At 42.4% G+C, this 25,507-nt stretch overlaps 1 protein-coding gene and 2 pseudogenes across 1 annotated transcript; all 3 read left to right on the plus strand.

Moving 5' to 3' along the window:
• The first annotated feature begins 2,385 nt into the window (after positions 1–2,385).
• Positions 2,386–3,273, plus strand: LOC124967958 (olfactory receptor 7G3-like; annotated as a pseudogene).
• Positions 3,274–11,705: 8,432 nt separating this feature from the next.
• On the plus strand, positions 11,706–12,674 carry LOC124967959 (olfactory receptor-like protein OLF4). The gene has a single exon (XM_047530383.1). It carries the CDS (start codon positions 11,706–11,708, stop codon positions 12,672–12,674), a length of 969 nt encoding a protein of 322 aa, XP_047386339.1.
• Positions 12,675–19,013: 6,339 nt separating this feature from the next.
• On the plus strand, positions 19,014–19,985 carry LOC124967960 (olfactory receptor 7A10-like; annotated as a pseudogene).
• The last annotated feature ends 5,522 nt before the right edge of the window (positions 19,986–25,507 follow it).

Here is a 25,507-nt window from a genome sequence, read left to right on the forward strand (position 1 = left end):
TTGGCAGGTGGGGTATGACTAGGTGAAGTTCACCAGTGGGGCCATGTCCTTGAAGGATACATATTGTATCTGGTCCCTCTCTCACTCTCCATCCTGGCTGCCATCAGCCAAGAAGTTTTCTCTGCCCAGCATTTCTTCCATGTTGTTATGGCTGACCTCAAGTCCACAACAATGGACATTAACATCCATGGATTGCACATCTGAATACTACAGCCCAAAATGAACTATTTCTGCTCTGTGTGGTGCTTTTCAGTCATTTTGGTTACTGCAATATAGAGATGACTAAAACACTCTGCCAGAAATCCCAAAACTGACTTAATCCTGAGTTCCTAGCCAGTGGCTTCTCATGGGCTTTCAAGAAAATAGTTTTGTAAGAAATCCCATTTTCCTGTGTGTACCTCCACATCACATACCAACTAACTGCACTGAGTTCAGTTTGCACACTTATGAAATGGTCAGAGAAGTGTCACACATTACTAGTTATTTAGGGACTATATCTCTCTTACATGTGTGTATGACATTATTTAATGTATTTTAAATACACATAAACCAGTACTTATTGGTGTACAACCCAGTATTTGTAAAATCATAGTAGACATTGTCTTGCTTCTACATCCACTGTTTTGAATGGAGATCTCACAATAGTTGTCCTTTGGTTTAGGACCCCTCCAAGAGAGCTTGGGAGCCATTGAAGAAATAGGTTCCATGCACATCCTCAGTGGAGTTCATTTTGTGAGATGAGAGCTTTGTGGGATTGAACCCAGGACCTTGCACATGTTAGGTTAGTGCTCTACCTAGTTCTTTGTTTTGTTTTGTTTTGCTCTAGTTATTTTGAGACAGGTTCTCCTACATTACCCAGATTGACTCAAACTGTCAACCCTCCTTTCTCAGAGTTCAGAGTCTCTGGGATTACAGCATGTACCACTGTGCCAGGCAACACTATGGTTTGAACCGGGCCAGATCACAGGAGCTGCAGTATCCTGGAACTTTGCTTCCTCTTCCTATACACACAACGATGAACAGCAGTATCCCATAGTACTTGTGATCTACAAAAATTCCACTGGCCTCCACCAGTCATAATGTGTTCCAAACAACTTGTCCATTTGGGATTTTTGTCATTTCCTGACACCTTTCTTCAAAACATAAACCAGTTGCTCCCATTTACATTCACATCACCATTCTATAAAAATTTCTTTTATTTCCCACTTCTTAGCCAGCACTTCCTGTTATTTTCATTCTTTATGCTTTGCCTTTTTTTGCTATAAGACCAGAAACATTGCAAATGTTAGGAGGAAAAATAAGAGAAACACTTCTGCATCTAGGTGTATGCAAAGACTTCCTGAATAGCCCCATGGCTCAAGAAATAAGAAAGGAATTGATAAATAGGATATACCTGTTCTGTACAGCAATGTGACAAAGAGGCAACTGTCAGGGAGAAAGTCATGGCCAGCTCCTACTGAGAGAGGCTGTGATCCCAGCTGTACGAAGAACTCAAAGCAAAAACCGCCCAAATTGAAAACAGAAAAACGCTAATCAATGAATGGTCAAATGAACTGAACAAATGCTGCTCAAAATGGGAAGTGCAAATGGTCAATCTCTACAAAAAAAAAAAATATTCAGCAGATTTAGCCACCAGGAAAATGCACACCAAAACTACACTCAGATTCGAACTCAAACAAATGAAAAAATGAACCAGCTTTTCAAACACAGCAAACTACTTTTCTTTGAAAGACCAGATAGTCATTTTTCATGATGGCTCTGTCATTTGTCAAAATGATACATTGTGGGTACTTGGGTACTCATTCAGGGCTTTTAGAAATATCCCTCACTCTAGGACCAAATCACAATTCATCACACACCAAAAAAAAAAAAAAAAAAAAAAAACAATTTGAGATTTCTAGGGGCTAAATGAATTCCTTCAAATAAGTAGGTCCCAAAGGAGTGACATCAGATGGCGATTGTCAGCAATACCCATGATGGACAGTAAGGGGCAGAGACAAATGGCATGACATTCACAACAGGTTTAAGATCATTTAGGAAATGATGTCATCAGACAAGGAATGAAACTGTATTAACAATTGAAGACAATTTAATACCAGGTTAAGTCAGAGTAGGCCTGATTTTTCCTATGAATAAAATAGGGTGTGTTTTCGTTTTTGTGTTGTTTTCAGAATTACAAAAAAAGCATTTTTTTCATTTTATTAATCATAACACATAAATTCGCTCTTGAATTAATAGGACAAGGAAGAAAGGAGTAAGAGAACCCAAGGAGAATCATGGTTTAAATAGAACCCATAATTTTACTGAAGACTTCTTCCTTCCATGTGATGCCTATGGGTTCCCCTCTGTTCCCTGTCTCTGCCATCCTGCTCATCTCTCTACCACATGGAGTCAGAAAACCAAACACATGAGTCAGAATTCCTCCTGCTGGGACTCTCTGAGGATCCCCAGCTGCAACCAGTCCTCTTTGGCCTGTTCCTGTCCATGTACCTGGTAACTGTTTTTGGGAACCTGCTCATCATCCTGGCCATCACCTCTGACTCCCACCTTCATACCCCTATGTACTTCTTCCTCTGCAACTTGTCCTTGACTGACATCTGTAGCACCTCCAGTTTAGTCCCTAAGATGCTGCTCAAAATCCAGACAGAAAGCAAAGCCATCATCTATGGAGGCTGCCTGGCTCAGTTATGTTTTTTTGTGTTTTTTGTATGCATGGACAATTTACTGCTGACCTTGATGGCCTATGATCGCTATGTGGCCATCTGCCACCCCCTGCATTACACGGTCATCATGAACCCCCGCCTCTGTGTCCTGCTGCTTCTGATATGTCTGCTCATCAGCACTGTGGATGCCCTGCTACACACTCTGATGCTGCTATGTCTGTCTTTTTGCAAATACCTGGAGATCCCTCACTTCTGTGACCTTACCCAGATCCTCAAGATGGCCTGTTCTGATACCTTCATCAATAATATCGTGGTTTATTTATCAACCATTCTGTTGGGCATTGGTCCTGTGTCTGGCATAATTTTCTCTTATACTCAAATTGTCTCCTCCATCATGAGAATCCCATCAACTGGTGGAAAGTACAAAGCTTTTTCAACCTGTGGGTCTCACTTGTCAGTGGTCTCCTTGTTCTATGGGACAGCTATTGGGGTTTAACTTAGTTCTGCAGTTACTGATTCTCCAAAGAAGGTTATAGTGGCCTCAGTGATGTATGCACTGATCACCCTCATTCTGAACCCCTTCATCTACAGCCTGAGGAACAAAACATGAAGGGGGCCTTGAGAAAACTCACCTTGGGGACATGTTTTTCATGAATATGTCACCTGCCTTGCCTGTGAGCTCCTAGACTGAGTCAAAGTGAGTCAGGTCTCCCGGAAATAGTAGCATCCCTTGAGACTGAAATACCATATTCTTAATTGGTGATGAGACCCTCAGACACTGTCCCCAAAAATAGAGGGCAAATGTCCTCCATGCAGCTCATGTTAGTTCTGTGTGGTGAGCTGATCAGGGTTCATGGTGGATGCCCTTCCCTGCCCTGTCACTCCCTCACACTCAGTCCCACTCACCTCCCATGCCAGGGCCATCACTAAGTACGGATGCCTTCCCAGGGACTCCGCAAGGACAAACCACAGGAGGAATGGACAGAGGAGGAGTCACTGAAGCAGCAAGCTCCAGGCCCCCTGGGGTGACTGGCCGGTAGCTGCCCACCTTCCCTCCATGCCTGGGGGTTTTCTTACAGCTGCTGCAGGTCATCATCACCCCAGGGAAAGGACTTCCTGCAGGATGTGGCAGGGACATGGGGCAGCTGACCTCAGGCACCAGAATGGCAGACTCTGCCCTCCCTCTAGTGGAAGTGCTCCCTGAGGAGGACAGCCCTGCTGACAGGCAGGTGAGGCCACTGCGTTCCTAACTCCAGCACCACCAGCTCCCCATCGGTGAAGCCAGCGCCCTTCTTTTGGGGCAGCTCCACAATCTTGTTGAGGGTTCTTTCCTTCTGCTGCAGCAGGATGCTCCAACAAAGAGTCCATTTCCCAGTGCACTTGTGCCTCCCTCTGATTCTTCTGATGGGCAGAGTAAGAAGCCACCCAGCTGCTAACAAGAGCAGTGAGTACCAAACGTGCCAGAAATCCTGACTCACTGGTGGATCAATTCTCAGAGCAAGTATTTTAGGGTGGGATATTAATCCAAGTATCTTTCCATTGAACCCAACGTTCCTATATTTTTCTCTGTCATTCACCAATGAACTCAACTCTACTTTCCATTTCCACAGCTATAGAATTTTCAGAATTACACCACACACTTAATGAGGATCTGGGGGAATACATCTCTCATACTAGAATGTCTGGGATAATTCACTGTTGTATATAGACAGAAATTGGTCTGTATTCAGAGCAGAGAAACAAACAGTAATTCCCAGACCGACAACCCCCATTAGTAAACTCATAAACTTCCTTTCCTTCCCAAAATTTCAAGTGCATGCCGTTGTTGAATGTGTGTGTGTGTGTGTGTGTGTGCACACCTCCAGTCCAACACATTATTTATGAAGTCTTTCTCACTTCATCTCTTCCCTTTCTTTAATTTCTCTTCATTTTGTCCACATTTCTGCTGAAACCTATGCAAATGCATGAATTTGAAACAAGACATTTCAATACATTACATATTTCTCTTGTAATCCCTGTAATCTGTACATATGCATTTCTTAAAATCTGAATATAGGGAAAATCTCTATTGCAGTTTACTGGCTTAGTAGTGCCATTATCAGAGAACATGCTCAGTATATTTGTGAGTCAGTGCAATTAAAACTTTGAGGTATATAGCACCTGTAGTCAAACATATGAAGTGTTGAATAAGTAATGTTCTTAATTTTAATAACTACTGAAAGCAATGTGCTATGTATGTTCAGTATGTCCAATTTGTTAACCATGTTCGAATAATGTTGATTGTTTCCAATTTTGTTGATTTCACAGTTGTATAGTCATGGAGTGATATATATATTAAAATCACATAGTGGTATAACTTCTCAGTTTCTGCTTGTAATTGATTCAAAGGATCATAACAGAGTGCCACTTCATAATTTCAAAACATCCCAATGCACTGGATGTTTAATCTTTACACAACTAAGTATGTTACCTCTGGACATGTCTTAGCACTGAAATCTCGATGCATGGGGACATAGTGAACGTACACAAGCTTTTCCTAGAAGCTCCAGGTGATGGGAAGCCTGCACACACTACTTGTACATGATTTGCTTCCCATTTTCCTGTGTTTCTGCGATACATCCCTGTGTTGTCCCAGGCCAAACAGGGGACACCTTGACTCTCACCCTTCATTCTACAGTCTGCAGACACTTAAACTCAGCATAAGACCAGTTCTGGTGCTCAGTTCACCTCTCAGGAACCCTATCCTTTCCTTATCTCTCCACTAAGATTTGTCATTTGCTCCTGCATAAAAACATTTTTTTAATTTTTAAAAATCCTGGATGTCATGGTGCAGATTTGTGCAGTTCAGAAGACATGATGCAGGTGGATTGCAAGTTTGAAGCCAGCCTCCACAACTCAGGGAGAACCCGCCTTAAAATTAAAAATAAAAATGAGAGGTGATGGAACTCAGTGTTAAAGGTCTCCAGGGTTCAATCCCCATTACAAGAAATTAAAGATTTAAAAATTTTAGTTGATCTACTTTTAGTTTTCATAATACGATGAAGAAGCAGAGGCATAGAGAGGTCGAGTACGTTCCCAATGACAAAGAGCTCATGTGGATATGACTTGTTGGATCCACCATGTGTCTAAAATCCCCATATACCTTCTGTGCCATCTTATCCCATCCCATTGAATGTGTAAGCCATTGTGGTCACACACCAGGGAACTCTACTTGTGGAATTGCGTATGTGTGGACTCAGATTGCACAGGGCATGCACCTTGTCTCAGAGTCCTTTAAAAGGAGCTGGGAAGGCTTCCAGGGTGGGGGGCCATGGATCTCCTTCACTGAATTTTTTTGACACTGGGCCAAAGTACAGCAGCTAGTGTACCTTTACCCTCCCGACTCTTTCGACATCCACGGATGATCATCAACAACAGCCAACAGACTTTCGAACCCCTCAGCTGACTTTCTGCTTCCACCCATCCAACTTTGTAAAGAACAACTTGTGGGGTTAGGATTTTCACATTTTTAAACTCTGTCCTTCTCCCCTTCTGCCACAACACAATACAGAACCTTGGCCCCTGGGCTCATGGTCTTACAATTCCTAAAATTCCTAGAACAAATGTCCTTGTCTATGACCTGTTTGTTAGTTTTTCTGCAAATTTTCTGACACAGGAACTTCTGGACAATGATATCATAGCAACAGTCTTGATGGGTCTTTGACAATTTCAATACACTACACTGGGTTTTTTTTTTAATTTATTTATTTTGATTCATTGTAAACAAATGGAGTAAAGCTTATTTCTCTGGTTGTACATGAAGTAGAGTCACACAATTTGTGTAATCATACCTGTACATAGGGTGATGTTTGCCTCAATCTGTTATTTTTACCCTTCCCACACCCCTCCCACCCCTCATTCCTCTATACTATCCATTCTTCCTCCATTCTTGCCTCCTTCCCTCTCCCCATTATGTATCGTCATTCACTTATCAAAGACATCATTTGACTTTGTTTTTTTGGGATTGGCTTATCTCACTTAGCATGATATTCTCCAACTTCATCCATGTGCCTGCAAATGCCATCATTTTATTCTTCTTTATGACTGAGTAGCATTGCATTGTGTATATATATCACAGTTTTTTTATCCATTCATCAATTGAAGGGCATCTAGGTTGGTTCCACCATCTAGCTATTGTGGGGGTTCTTAAAGTGGAGTTCCTGGACCAGCAGCAGAGGCAGCACCTGGAAACTTGGTGGAACAGAAATCCTAGGACCACACACCAAGACCAGTAACTCCGTAACTCTAGGGAAGGACCAGAAGTGTGCATGCTATCAGGTCCTTTCAGTAAATGACATGTGCACTAAGTCTGAGGGCCACAGTGGAAGAGCAGTCATTGTCTTTCTGGAGAAGAGCCAACTCAGCGTCCTCCCTCTGTTTTGTTCCCTGGAGAGGACAGCTGCAGGCTGTGTTGAGAGCTCTGTGAGTCTCTCTTGAGTCTCTGACCCCTGAAGGCTTATTATGGAGGGATCCTATCCATTTATTTGTAAGAACCACTCAGAGAACCACCCAGTCCTCTCTGCCCTCTGTACCATGCAAAGTCAGCCTCTAAGGATGCTGAAGTAGAGGGACAGAGCTGGTGAGTGCTTAAGCCTTGGCCCTGACTAGGGGCTCAGCATTCTCCTAATGTTACTGAGCCGGACTTGGAGATGATCCTATCAGTAAGAGGAGGAGGAGGTGTCTGTGTCCTGCTGAAAGGTTGTAAGTATTTGCTGATCTGCAAAATTCCCTGATTGAGGGAGAGAGATGACAGTGGGTGAGGGTGGCTCTTCCCCAAGAAGGGCCTTGCTTTTCATAAAGAGAGATGAGGGGTGGGTGGTTTGTCAAGGCTCCAACAAGGAAAGGAATATAAATGTAGGAACTCAGAAAGAAAGCATTCCTTCAACATTTTAAATTTAAAATATGTTTATAAGTGTGGTACCATGTGCATAGCCACCTTTGACATCTTGCCCATCTCTAAGTGCAATTCAGGGGCATTGGCTGCATTTAGTTGTTCTACAGTCTTGACCAACTTCCGTCCTCAGGACATTTTTCATCTTGCAAAACTAAACTCCATCCCCATTGATCACGAGCTCTGTACTTTCTGCTCCCCAGTCCCTGGCTCCCAGGGTTCTCATTCTGTCCTGAAGAATTTTGGGATGCTGTGTTCCTGATAGAAGTAGAACCTATGGCCCTTCTGTGCCTGGCTGATTTCCCTGAGCACAACAACCTTGAGATTCACGCTGGAGCTCATGTGAGGGTTTCCTTCCTTTTAAAGACTGAGCATTAATTCACTGTCTGCATAGAACCTTTCTGTGTACTCATGTCTCTGTGCATGGGCATTGGGGCTTCTCCCACCCTCTGGCTCTTGTGAACAATGGTGCTAGGAACCAGTGTGTACACACATTCCTCCACATCCTGCCTCTGATTATTTTAGGTGAATACCCTGACACAGAAGTAGAATTGCTGAAACCTTTGGGAATTCCTTTGCTGAATTTCTTAGGAAACTTTCAATATGTTAACATAGAAACAATCAAGAATCCCTTACTGTACTTTTACATTTTCGAATGAGCAACTTCCCTTTATGTATCCAGATAGCTCAGTGAACAATGAGGCAGCGCACAGCCTGTGGGTCAGGAAATGGAGTCCCAGGGACGCTCCCAACCTGGCTGCACATTTCCACCCCCAGAGCTCCAGACCTGTCCCTGTGGTGCCCCGACTTCTGCTGCTGTGTCATCAACCTTACTGATCCTATGAAAACTAACAGGAGCAGTAACTGTAGCTACTATTTCAAGAGTACTCTCACTTTGTTTCTGGCACTGAACTTCTAAAATTATGTATTCATGTATTTCTTTATTGTTTAGCACCCACAGAGCCTTATTCATTGGAAGCACACTGCAAACGTTGCTGAGATTTTTTTCTGTGCATTTTCATAGATTAATATCCTTCTTCCCATGCTTCACAAACATCATGAGGTTCAAGATTCCAAACCTGGCCTATAAGTTAGCATTGGCTGATCCAGCAATGCCCTGTCCCTCCCCAGCCGGTGACAATGCAGAGGAGAAACTGTTTGCTCCTCTCCTTTGCTGTCTCCAGAGCCCAAGCCTGCCTCCACATCCTGACTCTGATTATTTTAGGTGAATACGCTGACACAGAAGTAGAATTGCTGAATCCTTTGAGAATTCCTTTGCTGAATTTCTAAGGAAACTTTCAATATGTTAAAATAGAAAGTGGTCAAGAATCCCTTACTGTACTTTTACATATTCAAAAGAGCTACTTCCCTTCATGCATCCAGAGAGCATAAAGCATTATAAAGTTCCCTTCATTTCCATTATGAGTATGTGTCCTTCCAAAGCTCACGTTCTAGATGGATAATTTCAGCTGTACAGGTTTCAAAATTTTAAGTAACACATAAAAATTGGATATATGATTCACAGACACTGTGAAAGATCAATATGATAGATAAATAGGAATTATTTTTGCATAATGCACAATAATCAGATCAAGGTTATTGGGATTTCCATCTCCTTAAACATTCCTTATTTCCATGGTTAGCAAATTTGAACTCACATCTTCCAGTTCTTTATGAAATATGTAATAATCTGGGTGCATTAACAAATGCCTGTGATCCCAACTTCTCACAAGGTGAAGAAGGAGGCTCCCAAGTTCAATGCCAGCCTTGGAAAATTAGCAAGTCTCTCCTTCAAAATAAAAATAAAAATGCCTGAGATTATACTCAATGGCTGAGTACTTCTGGGTTCAATCCCAGTGTCAGAATAATAACAAAATTTGTCACCAATTTTCAAGTCATATTCACCTGAGGGTGCTATACAAAATCAAAAACTGATTCATCCCATCTCCCTGTGTTATGGTATGTTCTAACTAACCTCTTGCTTCTCTTGTATCCCATGTTTTCTGAACTCCAGTGATCCCTTCTCTGCCAGTTTTCTAGCCTCCACATATGAGTGAGAACAAGCAGGATTCACTTTTCTCTCTGACTTACTTCACTTTCTCTCATTTCCTACAGATGCATAGAGCTAGCAGAGTTTCATTTTGGCATGGAACACCTGCTTCAGTAAAATATTCACACACTGACTCTGAGAATTTTTCCACCTTGCAGGTTTCCTGACTGCTGTGATAGTGATACCACCATTTACCGGTGATGAGTTCTGCTCCTTCTAATGTTGAAGATTGAACACTAGAGAAGCACGCCAAGGCAAGTATATTAAGCAGGTTTTATTTAAAGGTAATAATACAGACTTCTCCCAGGAGGAAGAAGGGGGCCATGGCTGATGTTCTAAAGCCCCAAGAAATGAGCACACCCTACATCTTTTATAGGTTAAAGTCCCTTTTGTTCTCCAGTTCTTTTCCCCTCTTATCTCTCCTTCCTGCCTACATGACTAGGCCTGGTTTTGCATTAAGTGAGAAGCCATGGGCAGGGGGAGGGCCAAGGTGATTCAGGCAGGCAAGGGCCCAGGGGGCATTAATTAACAGCTCCTTGCTTGCAGTCCTTGATAAAGGCAGGTAAATTTGGTAATCAATGGTCTCTGGAGATCTTTGACATTCCATTCTTCCAGGGGCAGTCTCCAACTTCCAGAGGCATATGGCTTCATGGCTTCATTTCCTCCAATTGACCCAATTTCCTATTTCTACACTAACTACCTATCCTTAATTCTGGCTTCAATAGGGTGTGGATTTACAAGGTGAGGATGTCTAGGGGTACATCTCCACTCATGAAAGTATTAGAAGGACCAGACGCTGAGTTCTGGGAAGGCACAGTGAGCACTTGAAGGTACAGCAAGTTATTCTTGCTTTAAAGATCAGATGGTAGCTTGGCCCAGTGGAACACACCTATCATTCCCCTTCAGGGGAGGATTAGGAAGGAGGATTTCAAACAGGAGGTCAGCCTGGGCTACTTAAGGACACCCTGTATTAAAATGCAAAACAGAAAGACAGGGAGGGAGGTGTAGGTTTGTGATGCAGCAACTCAGGGTCCTTCCCCAGCACCACTAAAAGAAATGTGGGAAGGTGGGAATTTCCATTTGGTGTGTGATGTTTCTATAGTAGGCAAACTATAATCAACTTTATAATAGTGCCCTTCCTGCAGGGAAATATGGAAATGAAGAATCACCATTCAAAAAGAAAACTAGCAATTCCAAGGGATGATTAATTGAAATCACATGTGTCCCAAAGGAGTTGGTTGGTGTGGTTTTAAATATGTAATATTTTAATAGATGTATGAATAATTTCATTTATTACAATAAGGTACTAGATCCTGTGAAATTATAATTTTTAGCAATACCTGAAATTAAAAAAGATGGGCATATTCAGAGAAATTATGTAACAAAGACTCTTGAACTTCTATGGTAAAATGTTGCCATCTTAACAAGTTTGATGCTTTATTAAGGAACTACTATAGTTTAAACTGAATTTAAACATAGCATTCAAACATCATAGGTTCTCAAATGAATAGCACATAAGTTTATTTTTGAATTTTTTTAATCCATTAATGTTGTATAATTTAATATTTTTAGAATATTCATAGACATGTGCAGACATCATGATGGTCAATTTTAGAATGTTTTTACCACCTAATATATTCTGTCCCCTTTAAACTATCTCCTTCTTATTCCTTAAAAAAGATAAAAATGCATAAAACAAAATCAATACAATTGAAGAAATAACAAAAAAACATGGGAAAATGCAAAGTAAAATATTTAAATTATATTGATGGTGCATGTGTGTGTAGTGTGCATACATAATACATTCCTATTTTTTTAAAGTATTACAAAAAAAGTATTTTTGAACTTTGATATTAGAAAAATGTACATATTTTATGTATAGGAATATACAAATTCACTTAAGAATTAGTAGGTAAAGAAGAAGTTAGTAGGAAAAACAGAAAAGATTTCTAAAAATATTACTAGAAATTAAGCCCTGGACCAAAGTCCTCATTCTGACACTGATATCTATGTGTGTTCCCTTTTCACTATGTCCCTATTCTCCAGCAGAGTCTTAAACAACATGGAGCTAGAAAACCTAACCCAGGTAGCAGAATTCCTCCTCCTGGGACTCTCTGAGGATCCCCAGCTGCAGTCTGTCCTCTTTGGCCTGTTGCTGACCATGTACCAGGTAACAGTGCTTGGGAAGCTGCTCATCATTCTGGCTGTCAGCTCTGACTCCCACCTCCACACCCCCATGTACTTCTTTCTTTCCATCCTGTCCTTGGCTGACATCTGTAGCACCTCCACTGTAGTCCCTAAGATGTTGCTCAACATTCAGACAGAAAGCAAAACCATCACTTATGCAGGCTGCCTGGCTCAGGCATACTTTTTCATGGTTTTTCTATGTATGGATAATTTACTGCTGACCGTGATGGCCTATGATCGCTATGTGGCCATCTGCCACCCCCTGCATTACATGGTCATAATGAACCCCCGCCTCTGTGTCCAGCTGGTTCTGATCTGTCTGCTCATCAGCACTTTGGATGCCCTGCTGCACACTCTGATGTTGCTGCGTCTGTCTTTCTGCAAACACCTGGAGATCCCTCACTTCTTCTGTGACCTTACTCAGATCCTCAAGATTGCCTGTTCTGATACCCTTGTCAATAATACTATTATATTATTTGCAACCATTTTCTTGGGTTTTGGCCCCTTCTCTGGGATACTTTTCTCATATGCTCAAATTGTCTCCTCCATCCTGAGAATCCCATCAACTGGTGGAAAGTACAAAGCTTTTTCTACCTGTGGGACTCATCTGTGTGTAGTTTCCTTGTTCTATGGGGCTTCTATTTGGGTTTACCTGAATTCTGCTGTTACTGATTCTCCCAGAATGAGTGCTGTGGCATCAGTGATGTACACTGTGGTCACCCCCATGCTGAACCCCTTCATCTACAGTCTGAGGAACAAGGACATGAAGGGGGCCTTGAGAAAACTCACCTTGGGAATAATTTCTATTCTGAGATGTTTCAAGGGTCCTGTTGTGTCCTTATAGATTGAGTCAAAGAGAGTTCAATATTGGGTTTAGATTACTGTTTGGATATGAATTGTCCCTGTAACAGTTCATGTGGCAATGCGGGAATGTCAGAGGTGATTGATTAGAGCATGAGATGGTAGCCTTCTTGGTGGATTAATTCATTAGTAGTTCTAATGTATTACTGGGTAGTAATTGTTGGCAGGTGGTGTATGACTAGGTGAAGTTCACCAGTGGGGCCATGTCCTTGAAGGATACATATTGTGTCTGGTCCCTCTCTCACTCTCCATCCTGGCTGCCATCAGCCAAGAAATTTTCTCTGCCCAGTCCTTCTGCCATGTTTTTCAGGCTGACCTCAAGTCCACAACAATGGACATTGACATCCATGGACTGCACATCTGAATACTGCAGCCCAAAATAAACTTTTTATGCTCTGTGTGGTGCTTTACAGTCATTTTGGTTACTGCAATGAAGAGATAATTAGAACACTATACCAGAAATCCCCAAATTATCTTAATCCTGTGTTCCTAGCCAGTGGCTTCTCATGGGCTTTCAAGAAAATAGTTTTGTAAGAAATACCGTTTTCCTGTGTGTTACTCCACATCACATCCCTACTAACTGCACTCTCTGAGTTCAGTTTGCACACTTATGAAATGGTCAGAAAGTGTCACACATTACTGGTTATTTAGGGACTATATCTCTCTTAATGTGTGTGTGACATATTTTAATGTATGTTAGATACACAAAAACCAGTACTTATTGGTGTAGAACCCTGTATTAGGAAAATCATAGTAGACATTGTCTTGCTTGTGCATCAACTGTTTTGAACTCAGATCCCACAATGGCTGTACTTTGGTTTAGATCCCCTCCAAGAGAACTTGGGAGCCATTGAAGATATAGGTTCCATGCATATCCTCAGTGGAGTTCGTTTTGTGAGATGAGAACTTTGTGGGATTGAACCCAGGGCCTTGCACATGTTAAGCTAGTGCTCTACATAGTTCTTTGTTTTGTTTTGTTTTGCTCTAGTTATTTTGACACAGGTTCTCCTACATTACCCAGATTGACTCAAACTGTCAACCCTCCTTTCTCAGAGTTCAGAGTCTCTGGGATTAAAGCATGTGCCACTGTGCCAGGCAACACTATGGTTCGAACCGGGCCAGACCACAGGAGCTGCACTATCCTGGAACTTTGCTTCCTCTTCCTGTACACACAGCTGATGAACAGCAGTATCCCATAGTACTTGTGATCTACAAAAAGTCCACTGGCCTCCACCAGTCATAGTGTGTTCCAAACAACTCATCCTGTTGGGATTTTTGTCATTACCTGCCCCCTTTCTTCAAAACATAAACCAGTTGCTCCTAGTCTTTAGGAAGTTGAGAAGACATTTAAGAAATTGGCAGAAAGGAAACAAAAAGAAAGGCAGGGCATATCATTTTAAAGTTCCACGTGGCTTTGCTCACCAGTCACTCCCAAGCAACAATCTTTCTTAGTCCAGTCTCTCTCAAACTTTCCAAAAATTTGTAATCCTTAGAGATATCAAACATTCATTCACTGCAGCATCTATTTCCTACCACTCCATTGGAGTAGAGGATTCAACACTTGACACAGTTCTGTTGAAAGATCATCCTCCCTCTTGAGGGTCATAGGCATGGCATGTCTCCATGTGCAGTTACATTTAATATTAATAATTAATATATCCTTAGATTCAGATTATAGATAATATTGCGGAGATTTCATGGCATTGGGACACAAAATAATATATAATAAATTTTAATATTAAAACTTAGATAAAATTATATATAAGCAATTATGATTTGCTCAAATTTGTATGGAGTCTGTGATTTATTTTAGTGTACAAATTCTGTGAACATTATATATAAGTATGTGAGGTATTCCTCTGAGCTTTGATGTGGTGTTTGTTCTTCACTGCTTTCTTAGTTCTTATGATTAAGATTAGGGATATTTTTTGCACTTAATAAATAAATAGGTTAATCACAATAACAATTTGTATTCTTCCTGTGTCCAGTTAGAGTTTTAGTCCATCATTGAGTACATGAAATAGAATAAATAATAGAATAAATATTAACTATAAGCTGATTCCTCTATTCTCTGTTAGTGATAACAAAAAACATTCCACTGTTAATAACTAACATTAGAGTTCTTAGAAGGGGTAAATTTTGTGGAAACTTAATGACCTATTCTTTCAGGGAAATTAAAACTAAATGGAGCATGGTGCCCTCTACCTTCCTGGCAACTGTTTTTCTTTTTAAATATCGCACCGTCAAAACATGTTTTTTAAATAAGATCATTAATTATACTCTTGAAGATTTTTTACCTAACATTTCCTTGTATTAACCATGAAATGATGCAATCAATACCAAAGAAAAAACACACAAAAAGACTCTGTGAACAATAAAGTTTCAGACTCAGCCTCAGAACACTTAGTGTCCCTGTGTGCTGTTTCTCCACCCTGCTGATGCCTCTCATCCACCTTGGACCCCCCCGACTGCTGCTAGGGCTGCATCCCAGCAATTCACGGTTAATCTGTGCATTGTTAATGAACTTATGCACTATATAGAATATCTGGAAGAAGCCCTGCCTTCCCTTCTCAAGCCCCTGTTCCCAGCAGGTGCAATGGCAGCCTATGTGATATTCGGCTCTTGCTCTTTTCCTTTGCTAGCAAAGTCATCGAATTTCTTTTTTCCTCAAAATCTTGTCTTGATTATTGAATCAGCATCAGGGACAACAACTCTCTCTGTTGGGAATTGCAATTGAAGACCAGGACCTTGGTGTCACGAACAAAGAATTGATCAAGTCACCCAGAAGTAACAGAGTACAGGTTTATTGAGGATGAAGATAACACTGTCAGGTAGAAAACAGTGGGCCCAGAGGGAGAGGTTTAAGGCTCCAAAGTCTGGAAATTACAGTCCCATATCCTGAACTGTGGAACATTCTTCTGGCTATGTGGACCTGATTGAAGACCTTAACCCATTTTCTCCAACTGGTTATATTATGCTACCTGATTTGAACATTTTCCAATTTTCCCCGTATTGGTTACTTTAGAAAACCTAATTAGAATACCATCCGCTTTATTTTATTGGTCATTTAAAAATGAACCTATGTCAGGAGTTGTCATGGTGATAACTCTTCAGTAGATAGAGTTGCCATAGTGTTGTACTTAATGGCAGGAGTTGTCATGGTGATATATTCAGAGGCAGCAGTTGTCATGGTGATATATTCAGGGACAGGAGTTGTCAAGGTGATATATTCAGGGACAGGAGTTGTCATGGTGATGTCCTCAGTGGCTAGAGTTGTCATGGGCATCATCAGTGGTTGGAGTTGTCATATGGGATTTACTGCAAACAGGGACAGGACTGAACCCTTTTGTCCTTCAGCCACTTCTTGTTAATACCCCATCTCTACCATCTTTGTGTCCCTGAACTCCTACCTAACAGGACCAAGTTTTCAGTATTACCTGGCATGTGCATCTGCTTTCCTAAATGAATCTCTGTGTCTCTGACTGACAGGGGCTAAAATGCTATTACATCATCTATGTTAAGGACCCCACTCATCCTGAGTTCAGGTCACCTCTCCAGGAACTCCTCAGTCCTCTTCCAGGACGGATTCTGTGTCCAGCTATTGCAAGTCCCTAAAAGATGTAGAATGAATTCCTTTAATTTGAACGTGATTGTAGATTAGGCTTGCAGGCATCAAGAACATCTTAGCAGCAATTTTATGTTCATTGCCATGTTGGAAGGACTTGCATACGTCCACGTTCTCCACTAATGAATCTCAAAGTGGAATTCCTGTGCCAAAAGAATCAATATCACCGGGAAATTTGAGAGAAGGAAAATTCTGGGATTCCTCTGAAGATCTAGTCATTGCCAAATTCTCCAATAGACCCTAAATATTTGTGTTTAACAAACCCTTTTGGGACTAAGAGGCACACTGGTTTTGGAGCCACAGTGGTATAATAATCTTTTTCTTCCTAGAGAAAATCAACCTCATCATCTTGATCTCTGTTTTTGTTCCCTGTGTGTGATTCTGGGATGCTGAGTGTTGAGGTCTTTGTGATGCTCAATGTGTGGGTATTTGTTTTTTAATCTCTGACCCTGGGGGACTCATTAACATGGTTCCTGTCCCTTTATTTTTGAAAACATTCCACAGACATTAAGAGGATCAGCCAGTCCTTCTATGCTTCTGTGTAACATCAAAGGTCACTCTTCCAGGTCCTGGAGTGGAGAGGGGACCAAGGAGGTGAGTGTCTGAGCCCTGCCCTGTCTGCACTCCCATTGGCCCCTCATTCTGAGCTGGACACAGAAGAGATTCTAACCAAGAACAGGCAGAGGAAAGATCTGCATCTCCCTAAGTGGTCCCAAATGTTCCCTGATTAGCAGTTTCTTGATTGAGGTAGAGAGAGGGCACAGGGGTAAGCGTGGGGCTGTTCCCTGAGAAGGGCCTTCCCATGCATGCAGAGGGAGACATGAGGGGTGGGTGGTTCCTCAAAGCTCCGTCCAGGAGAGGGGCATCGATAAAGCTAGCCTGAAAGTGTTCCTTCACTTTTATTTGGTTTATTCCTTCAGCGCATTTTATTAATTTTTAAATTTTGCTAAAAATAGACATAATAAACTTTATGATTTCAACCATTTCTAACTTTATACTTAGAAGGCCTGAACCATGTTCTTGGTGTTTTGCAAACATCACCAACATCCATCCTCAGGAACATTTTTATCACGCAAACTCGGAATCTAGACCACCTACGCTCACTCCTCATTCCCTGCTCCACAGCCATGACAGCCCATTCCTCATCCCCTCTCTGCAAATGTCAATACCTGGTGCCCCATGGAAGTGCAGGCCAGCCTGTGCCTTTCTGTGGCTGCTTACTGCACTGAGAATGGCGTCCTCCAGAGACATTCTGTGCCGCATATAGGAGATGTCCTTCTGGTGAGGACAGTGTGCTATCCCCCTATTCACACATGCCACACCTCTGTACCTGGGCACTTGGCTTCTCCCACCTGCTGGGTCTGTGAATAATGCTGCAGATACAGAGCACCTGGAAATTAAGGCCTCCACATTGCATTAGCTCCTGAACTTCTTCATGGTGAGATTGGAGGCTGAGCAGCTGGGGCTGTCCCTGACAGGTGCCAGGAAATCCAGTCTGTGCTGGATTCTGATGAACACAGCCTGCCTCAGTCTACACCTCTGCTGCCTTTTATCCCACTGTCAGCTCTGTCTTACAACAGCTTCCTGTGCCCCTGAGTCCTGAAGGATGGAGAGATGAGACACAAAGAGCTCTCCTCTGTGTTCCTCAAAGCTGCAGTAAACCAAACCCGTTTTCCCTCCTCTGCCTCTCTCCCCAGTTCTAGTGCGCTCCCTCATGGTGAAGTCCTTCCTGCTTCACTCCTTCACTCCTGTCAATGTTGGGGTACACACATCTCTCTACCACCCACCTCCAATTGATTGTGCATATTCAGACCCAGACGAGTAATTACAGAATTTGATGGCAACACTCTTTTAATCGTGATTTATTTTTTGATGGGCTCTTGCTCTGGTGCCCAGCTGATCCTGAATTTCTGGACTCTAGAAATTTTTCTGTCTTGACTTCATGAGACACATGCCACTGAGCCCACATTTATTAATTTTATTTTCAATTTTATGAGAAAACCTTTAACTTGTTAACAGAAATTGTATGACGACTTTCTCATAGCATTTTTTAGTTTTACAAACACATAAGCACCATTTATGTTTTCAGAGTTCTTATTGAATGAATATCAAAGAAGCCTCCTTATCAGTATAGAAGGGGAAAGGGAAGGTTCTAAAGTGAACTGAAACTTTTCTCTCCTGTGCTGCACCAAGACAACTTCCTCTTCTTACAAGAGTTGTATTATTGTTAACGAAGTGACAGCAACAATAATTATTTCTAATATTTCCAGACTCTTGCCATGTCCCTAGTGCTGTGGTCTGTTCTAGATTAATGTTCGCAATGCTTAGTCCCTTAAATGAATTTGACTCCATTTCATGTCTTTGACTTGTGCAGCCTAATGTCCTTCTTGCCTCACTTTGCAATGTATCCTATGGTCTCTGATCCTTTCAAGTAGCCCGAGTGTCACCAATGGTTACTCAGCTTTCCTCTTCCCCACACTACCAGGGTCCAGGCAAGCATTCTTTTCATTTTATTAATCATAATACATAAATTCACTCTTGAATTAATAGGAGAATGAAGAAAGGAGTAAGAGATCCCAAGGAGAATCATGGTTTAAATAGAACTCACAATTTTACCGAAGAGTTCTTCCTTCCATGTGATCCCTATGGGCTCCCCTCTGATCCCTGTCTCTGCCTTCCAGCTCATCTCTCTACCACATGGAGTCAGAAAACCAAACACATGAGGCAAAATTCCTCATGCTGGGATTCTCAGAGGATCCCCAACTGCAGCTCATCCTCTTTGGCCTGTTCCTGTCCATGTACCTGGTCATAGTGCTTGGGAACATGCTCATCACCCTGGCCATCACCTCTGAACCCCACCTTCACACTCCCATGTACTTCTTCCTCTGCAACCTGTCCTTGACTGACATCTGTAGCACCTCCAGTTTAGTCCCTAAGATGCTGCTCAAAATCCAGACAAAAAGCAAAGCCATAACTTATGCTGGCTGCCTGGCTCAGTTATGTTTTTTTGTGGTTTTTGTTTGCATGGACAATTTACTGCTGACCTTGATGGCCTATGATTGCTATGTGGCCATCTGCCACCCCCTGCATTACATGGTCATAATGAACCCCCACCTCTGTGTCCTGCTGGTTCTGATCTGTCTGCTCATCAGCACTGTGGATGCCCTGCTGCACACTCTGATGCTGCTGCGTCTGTTTTTCTGCAAACACCTGGAGATCCCTCACTTCTTCTGTGACCTTACCCAGATCCTCAAGATGGCCTGTTCTCATACCTTCATCAATAATATCGTGGTTTATTTATCAACCATTCTTTTGGATATTGGTCCTGTGTCTGGCATAATTTTCTCTTATACTCAAACTGTCTCCTCCATCATGAGAATCCCATCAACTGGTGGAAAGTACAAAGCTTTTTCTACCTGTGGGTCTCACTTGTTAGTGGTTTTCTTGTTCTATGGGACTTGCATTGGGGTTTATCTTAGTTCTGCAGTTACTGATTCTCCAAGGAAGGCAATAGTGGCCTCAGTGACGTATGCACCGATCACCCTTATTCTGAACCACTTCATCTACAGCCTGAGGAACAAAGACATGAAGGGGGCTTGAGAAAACTCACCTTGGGGACATGTTTTTCATGAATATGTCAACTGCCTTGCCTGTGAGCTCCTAGACTGAGTCAAAGTAAGTCAGGTCTCCCAGAAATAGTAGCATCCCTTGAGATTGAAATACTTTAATCTTAGTTGGTGATGAGAATCTCAGATTCTCTCCCCAACCACAGAGGGCAAATGTCCTCCACGAAGCGCATGATAGTTCTGTCTGGTGAGCTGTTCGGGGTTCATGGTGGATGCCCTTCCCTGCCCTGTCACTCCCTCATACTCAGTCCCACTCACCTCCCATGCCAGGGCCATCACTAAGTACAGACGCCTTCCCAGGGACTCCACAAGGACAAACCACATGAGGGATGGACAGTCGAGGAGTCACTGAAGCTGCAAGCTCCAACCCCCCAGGGGGGACTGGCCTGGTAGCTGCCCTCCTTCCCTCCATGCCTGGGGGTTCTCTTACAGCTGCTACAGGTCATCGTCACCCCAGGGAATGGAGTTCCTGCAGGGTGTGGCAGGGGCATGGGGGAGCTGAACTTTGGCACCAGGATGGCAGACTCTGCCCTCCCTCTAGTGGAAGTGCTCCCTGTGGAGGACAGCCCTGCTGACAGGCAACTGAGGCCACTGCATTCCTAACTCCAGCACCACCAGCTACCCCAGCTGTGAAGCCAGCGCCCTTGGTGTTGGGGCAGCTCCACACCCTTGGTGAGGACTGTTTCCTTCTGCTGCAGCAGGATGATCCAACAAAGAGTCCATTTCCCACTGCAGTTGTGCCTCCTTCTGATTCTTCTGTTGGGCAGAGGAAGAACCCACCCAGCTGCTAACAAGAGCAGTGAGTACCAAGTGTGCCAGAAATCCTGACTCACTCTTGGTTCAATTCTCAGAGCAAGTTCTGTAGGGTGGTATATTAATCCAAATATCTTTGCACTGAACCCAACGTTCCTATATTTTACTCTGTCATTCACCAATGAACTCAACTCTAATTTTCATTTCCACACATATAGAATTTTCAGAGTTACATCACACACGTTATGAGGATCTGGGGGAATACATCTCTTATACTAGAATGACTGGGATAATTCACTGTTCTTTATAGATAGAAATTGGTCAGTATTCAGAACAGACAAATCAAACAGTAATTACCAGACTGACAACCCCCATTAGTAAACTCATAAACTTCCTTTCCTTCCCAAAATTTCAAGTGCATGCCTTCGTTGAATGTGTGTGTGTGTGCTTGTGCACACCTCCAGCACAACACATTATTTATGAAATCTTTTCTCACTTCATCTCTTTCTTTTAATTTCTTTTCATTTTTGTCCACATTTCTGCTGAAACCTATGCAAATGCATGAATTTGAAACAATACATTAATATTTCTCTTGTAATCCCTGTAATCTGTACATATGCATTTTTTAAAATCTGAATATAGGAAAAATCTCTATTGCACTTTACTGGCTTAGTTGTGCCGTTATCAGAGAACATCTTCAGAATAATTGTAAGTCTGAACAATTAAAAATTAGAGGTATATAGCCCCTGTAGTCAAACATGAAGTGTTCAATAAGTTATGCCATTAATTTTAATAACTACTGAAAGCAATGTTCTATGTATGTCCAATATGTCCAATTTGTGAACCATGTTCGAATATTGTTGATTTTGTCTAATTTTGTTGATTTCACAGTTGTATAGTGATGGAGTGATATGTATTTTAAAATCACATAGTGCTATAATTTCTCAGTTTCTGCTTGTAATTCATTCAAAGGATCATAACAGAGTGCCAATTCATAATTTCATAACATCCCGGTGCACTGGGGGTTTATCTTTACACAACTAACTTTGTTACCTCTGGACATGTCTTAGCACTAAAATCTCCTTCCATGGGAACACAGTGCCAGTACATAAGCTTTTCCTGGAAGCTCCAGGTGATGGGATGCCTGGATGCACTCCATACTTGGACATGATTTGCTTCCCATTCTCCTTTGTTTCTGAGATACATCTCTGTGTTGTCCTAGGCCAAACACGGGACACCTTGACTCTCACCCTTCATTCTAGAGTCTGCAGACACTGAACCTCAGCATAAGACCAGTCTTGGTGCTCAGTTCAGCACTAGGAACCTTATTTTTTCCTCATCTCTCCACTAAGATTTGTCATTTGCTCCTGCATAAAAACATTTTTTTTTAATTTTTAAAAATCCTGCATGTCATGGTGCACATTTGTGCAGATCAGAAGACATGATGCTGTTGGATTGCAAGTTTGAAGCCAGCCTCCACAACTCAGGAAGAACCCACCTTAAAAATAAAAATAAAAATGACAGGTGATGGAACTCAGTGTAAAAGTTCTCCAGGTTTCAATCCCCATTACAAGAAATTAAAGATTTAAAAAATTTTAGTTGATCTACTTTTAGTTTTCATAATACGATGAAGAAGCAGAGGCATAGAGAGGTCGAGTATGTTCCCAATGTCACAGAGCTTGTATAGATATGACATATTGTATCCACCATGTCTAAAATCCCCATATACCTTCTGTGCCATCTTATCCCATCACATTGAATGTGTAAGCCATCCTGGTTACACACCGGGGAACTCTACTTGTGGAATTGCATGGGTGTGGACTGAGATTGCACAGGACTTGCACCTTGTCTCAGAGCCCTTTAAAAAGAGCTGAGAAGGCTTCCAGGGTGGGGGGCCATGCATCTCCTTCACTGAATTTTTTGACACTGGGCCAAAGCACAGCAACTAGAATACCTTTAACATCACTGACTCTTTCTGTGTCCTTGACTGATCACCAAAAACAGTCAACAGACTTTCGAACCCCTCAGCTGACTTTCTGCTTCCACCCATCCAACTTTGTAAAGAACAACTTGTGGGGTTGGGGTTTTCACATTTTAAACTCTGTCCTTCTCCCCTTCTGTCACAACACAATACAGAAACTTGGTCCCTAGGGTTCATGATCTTACAATTCCTAAAGGTCCTAGAACAAATGTCCTTGTCTCTGACCTGATGATTGGTTTTTCTGCAAATTCACTGACACAGGAACTTCTGGACAATGACATCATAACAACAGTCATGTTGGGTCTTTGACAATTTCAATGCACTACACTGGGTTATTTTTTAATTTATTTATTTTGATTCATTCTAAACAAATGGGGTAAAGCTTATTTCTCTGGTTGTACATGAAGTAGAGTCACACATTGTGTAATCATACATGTACATAGGGTGAAGTTTGTCTCAATCTGTTATTTTTACCCTTCCCCCACCCCTTCCACCCCTCATTCCTCTACACAATCCATTCTTCCTCCATTCTTGCCTCCATCCCACCCCCCGTTATGTATCATCATTCACTTATCAAAGAGATCATTCGACCATTGGTTTTTTTGGGGTTGGCTTATTTCACGTAGCATAATATTCTCCAACTTCATCTGTGCCTGCAATGCCATCATTTTATTCTTCTTTCTGACTGAGTAACATTGCATTGTGTATATATATCACAGTTTTTTTTATCCATTCATCAATTGAAGGGCATCTAGGTTGGTTCCACCATCTAGCCATTGTGGAGGTCCTTAAAGTGGAGTTCCTGGACCAGCAGCAGAGGCAGCATCTGGAAACTTGGTGGAACAGAAATCCTAGGACCACACACCAAGACCAGTAACTCCGTAACTCTAGGGAAGGACCAGAAGTGTGCATGCTATCAGGTCCTTTCAGTAAATGACATGTGCACTAAGTCTGAGGGCCACAGTGGAAGAGTAGTCATTGTCTTTCTGGAGAAGAGTCAACTCAGCATCCTCCCTCTGTTTTGTTCCCTGGAGAGGACAGCTGCAGGCTGTGTGTTGAGAGCTCTGTGAGTCTCTCTTGAGTTTCTGACCCCTGAAGGCTTGTTATGGATGGATCCTGTCCATTTACTTCTAAGAACCACTCAGAGAACCACCCAGTCCTCTCTGCCCTCTGTACCATGCAAGGTCAGCCTCAAGGATGCCAAAGTAGAGTTACAGAGCTGGTGAGTCCTGAAGCCTTGGCCCTGACTAGGGGCTCAGCATTCCCCTAATGTTACTGAGCTGGGCTTGGAGGTGATCCTATCAAGAAGAGGACAAGGGGGTGTCTGTGTCCTGCTGAAAGGTGGTAAGTATTTGCTGATCTGCAGAATTTCCTGGTTGAGGGAGACAGATGACAGTGGGTGAGGGTAGGCTCTTCCCTAAGAAGGGCCTTGCTTTTCATGAAGAGAGAAGAGGGGTGGGTGGTCTGTCAAGACTCCATCTAGGAGAGGAATATAAATGTAGGAACTCAGAAAGTGTTCCTTCAACAATTTAAATTTAAATTATGTTTTAAAGTGTGGTACCATGTGCATAGCCAACTTTGACATCTTGCCCATCTCTACATGCAGTTCAGGAGCATTGGCTGCATTCAGTTGTTCTACAGTCTTGACCAACATCTGTCCTCAGGACATTTTTCATCTTGCAAAACTAAACTCCATCCCCATTGATCATGAGCTTTGTACTTCGTGCTCCCCAGGCCCTGGCTCCCAGGGTTCTCTTTCTGTCCTGAAGAATTTCAGGATGCTGTGTTCCTGATAGAAGTAGAACCTATGGCCCTTCTGTGCTTGGCTGATTTCCCTGAGCACAACAACCTTGAGATTCACGCTGGAGCTCATGTGAGGGTTTCCTTTCTTTTAAAGACTGAGCATTAATTCACTATCTGCATAGAGTCTTTCTGTGCACACATGTCTCTGTGCATGGGCACTGGGGCTTCTCCCACCCTCTGGCTCTTGTGAGTAATGGTGCTAGGAACCAGTGTGTACACACATTCCTCCACATCCTGCCTCTGATTATTTTAGGTGAATACCCTGACACAGAATTAAAATTGCTGAATCCTTCGGGAATTCCTTTGCTGAATTTCTGAGGAAACATTCAATATTATAACATAGAAAGTGGACAAGAATCCCTTACTGTACTTTTACATTTTCAAATGAACAACTTCCCTTTATGTATCCAGATAGCTCAGTGAACAATGAGGCAGCTCACAGCCTGTGGGTCAGGAAATGGAGTCCCAGGGACCCTCCCAACCTGGCTGCACATTTCCTCCCCCAGAGCTCCAGGCCTGTCGCTGTGGTGCCCCGGCTTCTGCTGCTGTGTCATCAACCTTACTGATCCTAAGAAAACTAACAGGAGCAGTAACTGTAGCTACTAAATCAAGAGTACTCTCACTTTGTTTCTGGCACTGAACTTCTAAAATTATGTATTCATTTATGTATTTGTTGCTTAGCACCCACAGACCCTTATTAATTGGAAGCACACTGCAAACATTGCTGAGATTTTTTTTCTGTGCATTTTCATAGATAAATATCCTTCTTCCCATGCTTCACAAACATCATGAGGTTCAAGATTTCAAACCTGGCCTATAAGTTAGCATTGGCTGATCCAGCAATGCCCTGTCCCTCACCAGCGGGTGCCAATGCAGAGGAGAAACTGTTTGCTCCTCTCCTTTGCTGTCTCCAGAGCCCAAGCCTGCCTCCACATCCTGACTCTGATTATTTTAAGTGAATACCCTGACACAGAAGTAGAACTGCTGAATCCTTTGGGAATTCCTTTGCTGAAATCCTGAGGAAACTT

The sequence above is a fragment of the Sciurus carolinensis genome, chromosome 17, assembly GCF_902686445.1.
Source record: "Sciurus carolinensis chromosome 17, mSciCar1.2, whole genome shotgun sequence".
Lineage (NCBI taxonomy): Eukaryota > Metazoa > Chordata > Mammalia > Rodentia > Sciuridae > Sciurus > Sciurus carolinensis.